This window comes from Carassius gibelio, chromosome B6 (assembly GCF_023724105.1).
Source record: "Carassius gibelio isolate Cgi1373 ecotype wild population from Czech Republic chromosome B6, carGib1.2-hapl.c, whole genome shotgun sequence".
Taxonomy (NCBI): domain Eukaryota; kingdom Metazoa; phylum Chordata; class Actinopteri; order Cypriniformes; family Cyprinidae; genus Carassius; species Carassius gibelio.
In genome coordinates, this window is record NC_068401.1 from 7,394,851 (window position 1) to 7,409,811 (window position 14,961).

General features: G+C 38.0%; 1 protein-coding gene across 1 annotated transcript in view; it reads left to right on the top strand.

Moving 5' to 3' along the window:
• Positions 1–11,093, top strand: part of LOC127959720 (RING1 and YY1-binding protein B) — a 28,281-nt gene extending 17,188 nt beyond the window's left edge. The window contains exons 3-5 of the mRNA XM_052559048.1: positions 3,650–3,916; positions 4,000–4,095; positions 7,874–11,093. Coding sequence (XP_052415008.1) covers positions 3,650–3,916; positions 4,000–4,095; positions 7,874–8,123 — 613 coding nt within the window. The 3' untranslated portion in view covers positions 8,124–11,093. The remainder of the gene's footprint in view (positions 1–3,649; positions 3,917–3,999; positions 4,096–7,873) is intronic.
• The last annotated feature ends 3,868 nt before the right edge of the window (positions 11,094–14,961 follow it).

The following is a 14,961-nucleotide window of genomic DNA, read 5'->3' on the forward strand; positions in this document are numbered from 1 at the left end:
AGACGTGTGCTAACAGACTCTATAAGACTGTACTTATCTTTGTTTTTACTTCGTGGTCCGTCTTAATCTCTTTGTTAGGAGACGTTTTAGTGCTGCGAATAAAGGAATACGAAGAGAGAGAATGTTCTCACTGGTGTTAAGTGAATGTTGCGTGGAGCTCGTTGTCTGCGCTATGCAGGTGCACGTCGCGGTTTCGCGAAAAGGCCATTTTCGGCCGAAAATTTTCGGTGGCCGAAATTTCGGTGCATCCCTACACTAAAGCCATGGAAAAATCACTTTAATGCATGACCTCTCACAAATTAATCCTCTAGTACCTCACATGGCATGGTGTTTCTTTTTCTTCCTCTGGACTTGAAATGTTACCTGTATAACATTAACTTTTGTATATTTTCACTTTTTCAATAGTTTAGTTTTCTTCCGTTATTCTGCAGTGTGTTAGTTCCTGATCTTTGTTTTTCTTGCCTTGACCAGCACAGACCCAATGCACACTATTCCCACATGCTTTAAATGATGCTCTCCAGTATCCTTTGCCAGCGGGCTCTGAAGCTCATCTAGATTCCTCGCAGAGGTTGTATTGATTGGAGTTGTGCTGGCCTCTTGAACATGATTCCCTATTATGAGGAATTGATTGGCTTCTCATTGGCTGGTCTCTGTGAGAAAGCGTCTGTATCCTGTCAGTCTTAGGGAGTGAAAGAACCATTGCTATCTAAATGCCACAGGTTTTCTTAAAATCTCAGATAGACAGCCGTTTTATTTTATCTAATGGTTTGAAGGACATCAACAGGATCATACAATACTTCAATATTGTATTCTGACTTGTTTATTATTCTATGACCACTTACACTTCTAAGCAGGCACAGCATGACATGATTCTAGTGACAACCCGTTTGACAAAGTCTGTGCAGACTCCTTTTCCTGTTGTTGCTTTCCAAAATTTGACTGAAGTCTTAAGTGGTAAAGTCCATACAACAGCACAGCACAAAGCATTGGCTGAGCATGTTTGTGCACTTACGTAGAGTGTGTATCTGGCCTTAATTTTTCCATTCATAAGTTTTAGAAATCTAACCACAAAGTAAACAGCTAAACATTCACAACTGTGATTGATCTAAAATATTGAGGTGAAGAGGATTTCCAAGTCTAAATGTTTAGACAAAGCAAAAAACACTCATGAGCTTCGGCTCATCCCCCATGCTCAGTCGAAATCCTCTGTTACCCCCAGCTGCTGCCAGATGTTGGCCATTATGCTTGAGGAACGTGAGCTGGCTCAGGCTGCATGGTGCTCTGCCTCAGATCTCAGACACAGCCCCTCGGCTTTTAATTAACTCAACACCGTGCAGAGGAGAGAGAGTCTGCAGCGTGCAGTCTTTCCACCATTGCAGAATGTGTGTGTGTGTGTGTATGAGTATAGAAGAAAGAAAGGTTTCCCCAGCTACATAGATGCTGTGCATTAGTAAAGAATAGTGGTTACCATGGATCACAAAACTCACTGATCAAGTCATATTGTGGGTCTTGATCATTTTTTCTGGTCAGCAAGTTAAAAACATATATAGGTGTTACTTTCTAGTGTAACTGCTTTAAATGTATTACTTAAAGCACACTTTTAAGTGCTTCTTAACTGCACAATGCATGAAAACTAGTAGGCTAACTAAGAAAGTTCAAACAAAATTAAAGGCAAGTGGACAGACAGTGTAAAAAAAAGTACATCAAATTACAACTATAGATAAACGAAGTAAAAAATAAAATAATGTCTCAGACACAGACAGCAGCAGGTATTTATATGCTGCTGTCCCTTTAAGACCTTATGCATGAATCCAATATAATGATACACATCCAAATTCGTTCTGAGCTGCTATTGTTCACTTATTACATAACCGTCTGCGTTTATAAGAATGATTGCCGAGACGAGTATTTTGGCAAATTTTTAAGTGTGTAAACACAAACATGTTTATCTGAAATGCACCTCTGTGTGCATAGAAATTAAATGTGTAATGTGTAAATTTGCAAGATAGAACGAATGCAAATAATAAACTATAACTATGATGTTATTTTGCAATAAATCTGCAAATCACATGCATGCCGAACAGTGGGTCCTGGTCCGGACAGATCAACTGTGATCCATTCAACCCCTAGTAAAAAAGTTAATTTTAATTTTAATAAATCACTTTGTACCTGGTAACATTTTATCCTGGTGTATTTATGATGCATGTGAGAATAGGTGAATATTGTGCACTTTCTTTTAGCCTTTTACACTAGGTTTCAGGTTCGCATTTTTTGTGATCACTGTTCTCACACAGGAAAAAAATGCTCACACGCTCAGAAATTGCTAGTAAAAGAATTACATTTCAATTAAATATGATATTTTGAAGTAGAAAACCTGAAATAGTATTTTCTTCTAAAACTTTGCTTTTAAAAAAAAACTTAAATACGATTTGTGTTGTGAAAACAGCAAGTTTGAACTTACAAAGGCACAGGGGATATCTGAGAGTAAGAAAATACCTTATAAATATATGATTTCGGAAAATAGCTTATAGTTGGGACTTTTCCTCACGTAAAACTATTATATTGTTTCATAACACTTGAGATCAAGCCATATTGACTTTTTATGGATTTGTTTGGACAGCCCTTGACTTTAAAGAGCTAATATACTGTATGTAAAAAATAATAATGTTAACATTTTTGAGGAAGCTTTTCCCTCTTTGTGCAAGTATTGATGCAGGGGACTACCAGATTAAAAACCGCTTTCTATCCAGTTCGTGGCAAATGAGGCCAAACCTTCTAGCTAATCTGATTAGTCCTTATGACAATGACATGCTGCAAATGTCCCACCCTATGATCCTCACAGTCATTTATTAAAGGAGTAGAGTATAATGAGATTACACATTCAGCAGACCCACACAGCTGGCGATGGGCCGTCATCACATTCAGGAGACCAGTGAAAGGGTTTTAGTCACTGAAATGCCTGCAGAGGGCTTTATCTGGCTAGGTATGTCTTAATGTCTTCACCACAATCCACAGAATCTGTGCTTGAAAATGGTTTTGTGTAAACACTGGCTGAGGTGGATCACTGCGGACGGCTATGGGAAGCAGACGTGTTTTGGTAGTGTACATTATTATCCATTGAGCAGTGCTTGATATAACAGTTATGCATACTTAAAATTTGATTTTTTTTAACCAAGTAAGTTGGTCTGACAGTTTTTGCTAGTTTTTGCTACATGAATGGTAGCATCAGTGAACCTGATGGTAGTTTTTCAAAAATGAAAATGCATGTTGTGCAAGCTGTAGATGTCTAACCTTTTCCAGTTGTTTAGTAATTATACATCTTTTCTAGATGAATACTTTTGCTCTAATGCTTTTGACAATAGATAATTTGAAGTGACGTAGCTATACTTTAAAAAAGTGTGTATTTTAATTTGAATATCCTGGTTGACTGCATTTCACCATAGAGTTCTGCTGAAGCTGTATTTTACCGTAAATGCAATGGTTTGTTAAACCTGAAACGTTCATTAAAAAGCATACATTACATTACTTCAGGCTTTAGATATTAAACTTGTACATGTCTATAACCTCCAGGCTCAGCAGTTAAGTGAAGAGTTTTCAGCGGAGCTAGTGACACTCTAATACTCCTTATCAACTCTGTTCGGCCCCACAGGAAACCCCGGATAAACTCCCAGCTGGTGGCACAGCAGGTGGCCCAGCAGTACGCCATTCCTCCTCCCCCAAAGAAAGAGAAGAAGGAAAAGCCTGAGAGGCCTGAGAAAGATCGAACTGAGGGGGAGCGTCCCGACACAAATCCTCATGACACCGAAGACACGGACAAGGACAAGAGTGAGAAGGAGCAGCCTGACAAAGAGAAGAAGGACCGAGAGAAGGAAATAACCCCAGCCATCATCAAGAAACCCAACAGCAAAAAGAGCAAGTATGTTAGTCACCAATAAGAATGTGAGAAACTTGTGACTTTCTGCTTTATGGAGCGACTAACCAGAAAATGTCTCTTTACAGACCCAAGTTAGACAGCCATCAAAGCCCACCCAGTGAACGAAACAGCATTCAATCTGGCAAATCCACAACCAAGACCAAGAACTCCCACATCTCCAGGTATCTCACCATTATCTTTGCATTTCATCTCTTTTTTTTTTCTTCTAAGTGTTGACAGGATCATATAGCATCAAAGCATGGGTGGAGTGAAGCAACAGCAGCTCACTGCATTTTGTAATGACAAATGAAAGAACAAGTGAGCCGAAGAAAAATTGAGTGAAAAGGAAAAAACAAAAGAATATTAATTTACCATACCAGCCTTTTTAAAGCATTTTTTAAATCATAAGAAATATGATTCCACAGATTCTTGGCTAATGCTGAAAAAAGGCTGGTATGATTAATGAATATTTTCTGTTTTCTTCTTCTTTTTTACTCTGTTTTTTTTTCTTTTGCTCACTTGTTCTTTCACTCTCCCCTCTCTCTCTTCTTAATACCTACATATCTCACAGTCCACCTAAATTCCATTACTATTTACACATTCCTGCTGTCTACTAATAGTATATCAATTTAGTTGAATACATATATATATATATATATATATTAGGGGTGTAACGATACGCGTATTCGTATTGAACCGTTCGGTACGACGCTTTCGGTTCGGTACGCGGTACGCATTATGTATACCGAACGGTTCGTTGGAGTAATTAATTATATTTGAAAAAAAAAAAAAAAGAGAGAGAGAGAAATATAATGATATGCGTTCAACAAGGTAGCCCAATAACCCAAACAACGTAACAGGCAACGCCCATGACACTCCCGAAGAAGAAAAAAACACCATCTTATATGTTTATGTTAGGCTACTCAGCAGGCGCTCGCTCACTCAGTACGCGCTGAAGGCTCGTTGCAAAATGGCCAATGCGTTTAACAGACTAGAAAAAGAAGATCCTCCAGTAACCAACAGGTCTGGTGTTTGGGTGCACTTTGGATTCCCTTTAAGCTATAATGGTGATGGCAAGAGAGTGGTGGATAAAAAAAACAACGGTATGTCGCATCTGCAACATGACAGGGTACACCAGCGGGAATAAAAAAAAAAAAAAAAAAACACCAGCGGGAATATCTGGGATATATGCGTCAGTACTATCTGGGAAAAGACGAAAAAAAGGAGAAACATGCACGCAGCAAACTATCCCTGCAGCATTTAGAAACTATAGCTTACATGGAATCCAACCCAAACACCAGACCTGTTGGTTATTTTAGGATCTTATATTTCTGGTCTGTTAAAGGCATTCGACATTTTGCAACGAGCCTTCAGCGCGTGCTGAGTGAGCGAGCGCCTTAGGGGCCGTTCACATATCGTGCCTAAAAACGCATGGAAAACGCTAAGCGCGTCTTTCTCCTCCTTTCCAAAGCGCTTGGGCAGAAGCGCTCATGAGGCGTCTGTCTTTGCTAAGCAACAATGACGTGCTCTCTCCATGAGACGCGGAAATTTCAGCGAAGGATAAATGGATTTGCAGCTCTAAAAATCGCTTGCAGTAGCTCTGCTACTAAATTTATTTCAAAATTGCAATCCATATACAACTATGATCAGCTGATCCTTCATCTTGGCTGAGCTCTCAACGTTGTTACGGGAAAGGATGAAGCTGATTGGTTAGTTCTTGTCACATGACCCGCGGTGCGCTTGCGGCATTCTGAAAAGTTGAGATGTTTTTACATTTTGCTGTATCTAAAACGTATCGAACCGAACCGAACCGTGACATCAGTGTATCGTATCGAACCGAACCGTGAATTTTGTGAACCGTTACACCCCTAATATATATATATATATATATATATATATATATATATATATATATAATTAATAATAACAACCTTTTAATTAATAACCTTAATTTGATCATAAGTGACAGTAAAGGCATGTATTTTACAAAAAAAATTCTAATCTTTTGAATTTTCTGTTCATCAAAGAATACTGACAAAATATTAAGCGGCATAACTGTTTTAATTATTGATAATAATATTAATACATGTTCACTGAGCACCAAATCAACATATTAGAATGATTTCTGAAGGATCATGTGTTGAAATTTACCAATCCAAAACTCTTGAATGGTGGTGTGTTAATATTGACCTGTTGGACTTTTCATTGTTCATTCCGGCTCCCCTGCTCAACAGGGCTCCAGAATCCAATTGAATGATCGCATTTTGCACAAGTTTGCCAGTATGAATTTTGTAAGAGAAAATCAGTGAGTGTTTGTTTCTGTGGTTTAGTTTGTCATTTTGAGGGTGCTGATCAGATGCTAGTTCCCAGCTCTCATACTCTGAAAACACTTATTTTAGCACTAGTCACTTTCACACAGTGCCATAAAGATGCTTAATGCTGTCATTTAAAAGCCAAAATAATGGTAGTGTAATAATAATAACTGCAGTTGAAGGTCTGGCTTGAGAATGTGTTGTAAGTCACACTGACAGTGAACAAAGCTGGCAGACAGCAGTGACGAACGTCACTGCAGAAAGTGCTCTGATTCACAAATGCCTCTCTCTCTGTCTGTGTCTGTCTCTTTCTCTCTGAATGAGCGAGTCGTGGGCTGATCTCAATTGAGCAGCTCCGTTTTACTCCCACTCACGCCCTGTTGGCCGCCGTCCCACCATTCTGTTTCTGTCTGATTCTGCCAGCAGAGCTCATTGTGTCACATTGTCTTGGAGGCATACTAACAACTGAGGCTAATGCCAATCAATGAGATTTAGCTTTGTGCTTTTGCCATGCACACAACCCTGAAAACAGGTCTCAATTTTTAGTGGGCTTTTTGTGTAAATGTAAGTTTTGGTGATGTTAAGCTTTTGAAATGTGTGCTGTTGAGTATTAAAGGGTTAGTTCACCCAAAAATGAAAATTCTGTCATTAATTAACCAATCCCCCCCCCCCCCCCCCCCCCATGTCATTTCAAATCCGTAAGACCTTTGAATATCTTCGGAAAGCAAATTAAGATAGTTTATCCCTTTAGATCTATCCCTTTAATCTGGCTGATCTCTGTTAGTCTTTGCATGCTTTTTTGGTTTCTGATGTTTAGGAAATGTGAACCTGACCATATTTTCTCAAAATCATCTTTTCATCTCAAATTTCTGAATACCAAGCAGTGTTTAGGGAATGTTATTCCTAAGTGTTGGCACTAATAGTTAACTGATTTTGTTGTTACTTACTGTTGGTTAGTTACTTATGTCTTTTGTGTTAAAGGCTGTGTGGGTGTGGATAAGTGTTTGACCTAAACATGGTTTGCATGCAACGCCCATATCCCTGTCCTTTTCTGCATTTAAATCCAAATCATGCAAATACTGTGGAAGGTGAAATGCAGGACTTGCCCCCATTGTCTAACCATTGAAACAACATTGTTTGTAATGGATGGGCCCAGAGATAATCTGTAGTGGTGGGTTTTCCCCGCCATTTTTTTCACTGGTTAATGTATTTTTACAAAATAATTTATTTGATTTCTAATACTTTTTTTTAATTAATTAACTTTTAAAAAAAAAATTTTAATATACATGTCATTTTTACAAATATTCAAATACTTACGCTGTTAAAAATTTATTACAAATATTTGTTATATATTTTTTTATATTTTGTGATTGCAATACTGAGATTTCAGCATGTTACTTAAGTCTTTTATTTATTAGGAAACATTCTAATATGCTGATTTGATATATATTGTGATTATCATTTGTAAACAGTTGTGCTGCTTAATACTTTTATGGAACCCATGATAAAGGGAATTTTGCATGTGTTTTGTATCTTCATTTGAAAAATTTAAGTCATGAATCTACAGTTATTATGTTACTTCACTATCTTTACATCCAAAAAGTGATCGATTGCGTTTTTTGACACACTATCCTCCTCCAATCTGCAGGCCCAAGCTGAAGAACATTGACAGGAGCACAGCTCAACAGCTGGCCATCACAGTAGGGAACGTCACCGTGATCATAACAGACTTTAAGGAGAAGACCCGCACCTCCTCCACCTCGTCCTCCACAGTGACCTCGAGCACTGGCTCTGAAAAGCAACACCAGAGCTCTGGCTCCGAGAGCATGGACAAAGGCTCATCCCGTGCATCGACACCAAAGGGAGACCTCTCGGTCGGGCATGATGAGTCATTCTGAACACCACGGACGCTGTCGAGACAGCAGGGATGTACTTTGCCTCCATTTCCCCTCACCTTGCCCTGAGCCAACTCATATTCATTTCTGTCACTGAAAGAGGAACATACTGTCCTCTTACCCACACACACTCAACATACCTACACATACATCTGTGTAAATGGTGCAACCATGGTGGACCGTGGATTTGGTCCGCTGGACAAACTGTCCCTAATTTCCCTTCCTGGAGACATCCCACTCTTGTATGTATTGTTTTATATTTGTATGTGGATGTGCAGCTGAATCAACATTTTTGTTTTGTTTAAAAAATATATATATATATGTAAATGTCCGCTGTGCACAGTAACCACCGACATTTTAACTATTCCGGACCATTAATGCTCTTATTTATGTTGCATCTATCTACTTTTAGAGAATTATTTTTTTTTTGGTCAAAAGTTTCTTCAGATAAAGTAGCTCAAGCCGATGGCTCCCCTTTAGTGTTGAAACGAGTTTTCCGGAGATTCCTGAGAAACTTCTCACAATGGTGCTAGCTACACTGTGAAATGGTTTCAGTCCTCAGAATGACGTTCACACCATAGAAACGGATCCCCCTGCTCCTGAAGACAGGCTGGTGTCAGGCTGCTTTCTTCTGTTGCTTTGTTTTGGGATTTTTTTCCATTTTGCGAGACTAATCTGAATTTGTGCACTGGGGGAGTCCCAAAATCTGGTTACGTCAACATACTAAACAGACAATGTTTTACACCCGTTATGGAGAAGACAGCTGAGATTCACAAACTGCAAGAAGACATTGCAAGCATGATGTGTGAGCTTTGGATTAGATCATTTTAAGATAACTGAGCTTTCTTAACGCTCACTTGGCTTAACGTCTGGTTTTGCAATTGTATTCAGAACATTTAGTTTGACAGCTTTTGTTGTCCTTCATGGTCTACATATGATGTATTGTAAAAACACTAAAAGGGTTTGATGTCTCAAAGGTCCATAGGCCTTTAAAGTTGAAGAACTGCTTCTGCGTTTTCTAGTTATTTTTGATCGAAAGAAACCGATTTTAATCTTAGGGTTTTACTCCACCTTGTTTTAATCTGAAAACAGACTTGTGACATTTTCCCATTATTTTCAGAAACCTAGATGATGGTGAGCAGTGCAGTATTTACTAAAACAGTCCCAGCACTAGGAATAAGAGACATTGTGCTGAACATGAACTGTCGCTGAATGCATGGGAACTCAAGCAAGCATTCAGCACTAACATTTTTCAATTAGTTTACTTCAGTGTCAAGAAAATTTGACGCGAGCATGATTTCCCACAATATTCCTGCTCCCCATTAACTCGAGATGTCTAGCTGGCGGTCCCACAATTCTCAAAGTCAGCATATCTTCCCTTTGAACTGTATTAAACCTGTACAAAGTATGTGTATATGATATGAGTTTTATTTATTGAAGGACCAAAGGAATTTGATATTGATGACATGCTAGGCAAATGAATAATTCAAAATGTAATTACCATATGTGTGATATAACATTTTAATAAAGTCTAATATAATCCATTTCAAATGTGTAATTCTTGTCCTCTTGATATATGCAGAAGATTTGTATAAATGTAAATTCATAGACATTCAATCTGTAAAGGCAACACTGACTTTTGTCACTGTACTACGTGTTCATTCTGGAATGGCTACAGTGAACTCCCATCGAGCTGTGTTTCCATCTGCAAATACTTTGTATGTTTTGAAATGAATAGATAAATGGACATTTTGATCCACTGGCAACTGTGATGCTTTGAATTGGTTACTGCTTTTGTTAACAACCTTTGATTTCCACTTCGTTAGCAGGAGTAGACAGACTAAAGCATCATGTATAAATGAACTTCACTGGGTTGTTTGCAAGGGGGACCGTGCGTCTTGACTAAATATATATATTTGTGAGGTTAACCAACCAAACCGGTATTGATTGTTGGATATAAAGCATTTAAGTTGTTTTGATATTAATTTTGTTTTCTGACCCAGTGCAATTCAAGATAGACACTAACTATTCTTAAAATCTGTTTTTCACAAGTATGCAAAGTAATAACCAGAACAGGGGTTGTTTGTAAATCACAAACCAGTGGGGTGTTTTATTATTCTGCATTATTCAGATTGAGATTTTACTACATTTTAACCCCAAAAGTCATCGAATTTGCAATGTATAGCTTAACAGAGCATTTCGTGAAATGTATGAAAATAGCCATTTTTCCACTTGCCTTATCCGCTGTCAAAAACAGTTACCTGAATTTTGTAAAACTGTAAAAACAAAAAAAGAACAAACAATGAATTGTATCTTTTAAGTTATTTCAATTTGAGAAGAAAAACGATTGCTGAATTTAAACTGTGCTTATGTATAACAAAAAATGGTGCAGCCAATGTAATAGGCTATGAATGGCAATGGAGTCTTTCCTTCTTTTTACGCGCAAGCAGTTCTGTTCTTGTGTACGACCAGTAACCTTAATTTACTGTGTAAAGATGGTTACTTTTTTTTTTTTAGCTTTGTTTGTCAGAAACCCAAATATAGAATGCTTGTTTATGCTATAGCGTTAACCTTGTGAAATGACAGTGTACCTGTATAGTCCTGGCTCCCTTGATTTTGTAAGTGTCTAGTAAAAATGCTTTTACAGTTTCCTTTTGCATAATAAGGTTTAATTTTGTTAGAAGGAATCTTCTTTTTTTTCTGTTTCGTTTTCTTGCTAATTGCTGTTATTGGTAAATTTTGTGTGGAGCGCATTCATTTGTAAATGTACATTTTACTTGCCTTTCTTGATTTTTTTTATTATTGATCACTGCTCCTTGTCTATAGCTTATACAATGCTAACATTCAACAGACTTCTGGCATGTGCACGACTTTGCTTTTAGATGCTTCTTCGTCATTTCCCTCGCTTCCGTAAAAATGTCTATTGATGCATTTTGCTTGTGTTTTTTTTCCACAAATAAAATGTTCAATTTATCAGTGTTGTGCGTATCTTGGTCTTTTTCATACAACTCAACTTCAGCACACACAGACAAATGATCTGATAAATACAGTCACCCTAAAATGCATTTACAAACTTGAGATTAATTTTAACCAATTGATCTCAAGGTCTTTAGACAAAAAAATGTCCATTGGCCATTAACATAAGTCTTTAGAAATGTTTTCACTGCATACTACTTTTTAAAATAAATGCTGTTTGTTTTGATATTTTATCTAATGCATTGAGAATCATACATGTTAAGTGCAGTTTAAGCACAGCACATTCTGTTTACCAGCAATCTCATAACATCATTTTATGTTATGCTATTTGCATACGCTTTAATATGGATGTCAAAATGGCATGTGACACTGGTCTTGAGGTCTGCGTTGAAGCCCTGACACTTGAAAGGGGTTTAATGCTGGTCTTTGGGTCTTCCCATCTGATAATAAGCCTGAATAAGCTTGTAAAAGTGGTCAAGTTTAACTTTGCGTGTGATTACTCACCGTCTCAAAACCACTTGTCTCCATCATCACCCGAAATCTGCCATAATCCTTCAGCTGCATTCACTAAGCCTGTCTGTTGCAGCACTCGTCCAGTCTCCAGTGTCCTGTAGCTTCTTTCATTAAACTGCAGAACCAATTGTAGTTTTAACTCCTCTCCCTGGGCTATCCTGTGACAGGCTCTGGATCGTCCCGCTGTGTCTGTCCCGACTGATGCGTTTCCAGACAAGCCCAAGGCTTCTCCAGAGAGCCAGTCGGAGAGTGGGGGCATCATCTCTACCGTTACCCACCTTGTTCCCACTCCAGATGGGTCTCTTCCACAGCATTCCCTCCCTCCAGACCACAGAGTGAGGAATTCCATATGTCTGGGGAGGGAAGAACATCTGCAGATAAGGGAAGAGCATTTTATATGAAGGAAAGCAATACGCCCACTGTGGTTAAAGGTTATGTTTAACAGAGATTCAGTGGAAAGAAATCGAAAATGTGTTTAATAGGAAAATATTTTTTTGTCTGTTTTTTTTTTTTATTTTTTTTATCTGTGGATGGGTAAAAGATACTTAGTTAATAAAAAGCGTGTTTAGGCATGTGCAAATGTTTTCTTGCAATTTTATCTTTAGTTTGTATGTTGTTTGCATGCTATTTGATGTATAGGTGAAAGAAAAATAATATAATATAATAATGTTGTCTCATGATTGTTTTAAATGAAATTAAATTTATGCATTTAGCCAACGCTTTAACCAAAGCGACTTACAGTGCATTCAGGCAATCAATTTTTACCTATCATGTGTTCCCGTGGAATCGAACCCCCAACCTTGATGCTTGACAACACAATGCTCTACCACTTGAGCTACAGGAACACTGTTTTAGCAATGTCCTTCATAATAATTAGGTAAATCTGGCCTTTTTTTTTTTGCACTTTTAATTTGCAGTCATCCCAATAAATGAGATTCACACACAGCGACCCAACTTGAATATAGTAATATCAACCTAAAATGTCATGATGATGCAAGAAATCAGAATGCATGCATCTCACATTACTCAATGTTTATTAGATTACCCTAACTGGCTCTTATTACAAAATTACCATACAAGTAGATTCATGCTGTTACAGAGCGTGACTGTTGTCTTTCTGTAACCCCTGACATCTATGATATGTATTTGGATAGGTAACCTATGACCAAGAATATTCGATTGTTTACATCCACAGAAATGCACTCACAGATCTTACCATAACAGCATAACTCCTCTGGCTTCCGCATGTCAGTCTTCCAGCAGAATCAATAGGAAAAATCATTTACTCTGATGAGTGCGAGTCAATATAGCATTGATCTCCATTTTGTGGGAAGGAATTGTTGTCTGCTTAGAATCTGAGCCTCTCTTTTTTCAGTCCGGCGTGACTTGCATGGTTTGATGAATGTAAGACGATAGTGTTTTCGAAGGTTTGAAAGGATAGAGAAGCAGTGGAGATTCAGACAGCTGCGGTGGTGTGTTTACATCAGTTTTTTGTTGCTAAGAAGCTTTTTTTTCTCTTGTCATCCAGCCCCCATCCTCTACTAACATCCCTTGAAGTTTGTTCTGAATCTGACACATATCTTATAGTATGCCTGGGTGTTTCTTACATTTTAAAGTAACTAGGATTTAATGTACTTGTGATGCCCAGTTAGGAATACAGATAGACAGGTTTTGACCAGATTGTACATGCCTATGATGCCGTCTACACAGGTGACTCACTATTGACTAGGTTTGAATGCGCAAAATCTTGTCCAAAATGCAGCCTAGATAGGAGTGTCTCTAGCTTTTAACTAGGTTTGAATGCTTTGAATGAATGTTTTTGATGCCCAAAAATGTTGCCTAGTTAGGTGCCCAAAATGCTATTTTCTGTAAATAACTAGTTTGATTGTGCCTATCAATAAAGGTTCTAAAAATAAAGGTTCTTTTTGTATCCAGTGGTTCCATGAACAAACTTTCCATTGCACAAAAGTTTCCTCTTGTTGGAAATAAATGTTCTCTAGATTATTTGAAAACCCTATTTTGGAACCTTCATTTTTAAGAGTCTACTAGGTTTCGACTAGTTTGAGCATGTCTAGGATGTCAAAAAAATGCAGTTTATGTAGGTGACTCAGTATTGACTAGGTTTGAAATTGAATCCCAAAATTCTACACTGGTATTGGCATCTCACTAGAATTCACTAAGTGGAATGTGTCTGATGCCATTCTAGATAGACAGCTCTCTTTTTTTTTTTTTTACTAGGTTCAAAGGTGCCTGTTACAATGTTACAATGATGCTCAGAAAAAGTGTTTTGATCGTGTCTATAATGGACAAATATGCTCTCCAGGCAGGTGCCTCTCTAGGTTCACAAACCTGTGGTGCCCAAAAACGCAGTCTAGGTCTACCCATTAGGTTTCGCCATGAATACAACATGACTCCAAAAAATGCTCTTGGGGTCTTTGAGACGTCAGCAACAGATAATACCAGGCCACAACCAAAAACAACAAATTTAACATCAATTCTTCGGCGGAAGCATAGTACGTGTTTACATTAAAAGGACAGCAGAGAAGTCAACACTGTGCGCTTAGATAATGTGAGCCATTGTTATCATGCCGAGCAGTCAAGTGTGCTCTCTATGAACTTTGTTTGCCTCTAACTGGGTGCTTCAATGAGCTGTGATGGAAAATGATGACTAGAAAATGTGCGCGAGTGAAAAAAGGGCCCATGGAGAGTCAAAATTTGCATGACCGCAGTCATTATGTTTGAACAAGATAGTGACAAACAAGGGAATTCTCTGACAGAAAGAGGAAACATAGCATGAATTAAAACACATAGTTAGGAGTTGTTCAAGTACCAGCCTGAATACTGAACTAATACCCCCATTTTTAATTATTGATAACCCGGGTGCCTTTGTGTCGTGTGAGATAGACATATCTGCCGGTCTTGAGTAATAATTAGACTGCTGGTCATATCTTCATTTGTCTCACTTTGCTACAGCTCCTGTGGGCTTGTCTTTGTGTCTGCTTCAAAAGAAGACATTCTGCCTGGCTATTACGACTCTGGAGGCTTGCAAACTGAACAGCTATCTTTAAAGCATTCCGAGTGACATCATCCACATAGGTAGTGATAAGGTTGTGAATATTAAAGGATTCCTGCCTGTCACAAGATGTGTAAATGAAGATTTAGAGACGTGTCCTATGCATTTTTTACCCTGGTTTCCTTCATTATGCCAGTATTTTTTAATATTCCAAACTCTCTCTGTGCCTCATTTGCCAGTGTATGCAGAGTTTGAAAGATTAATGAGAGGTTTATATTGGTCTGAGATGAAAAAAAAGGGAAATCAAAGGAAACAATGTTGTTCTAAAACAACCCCAGA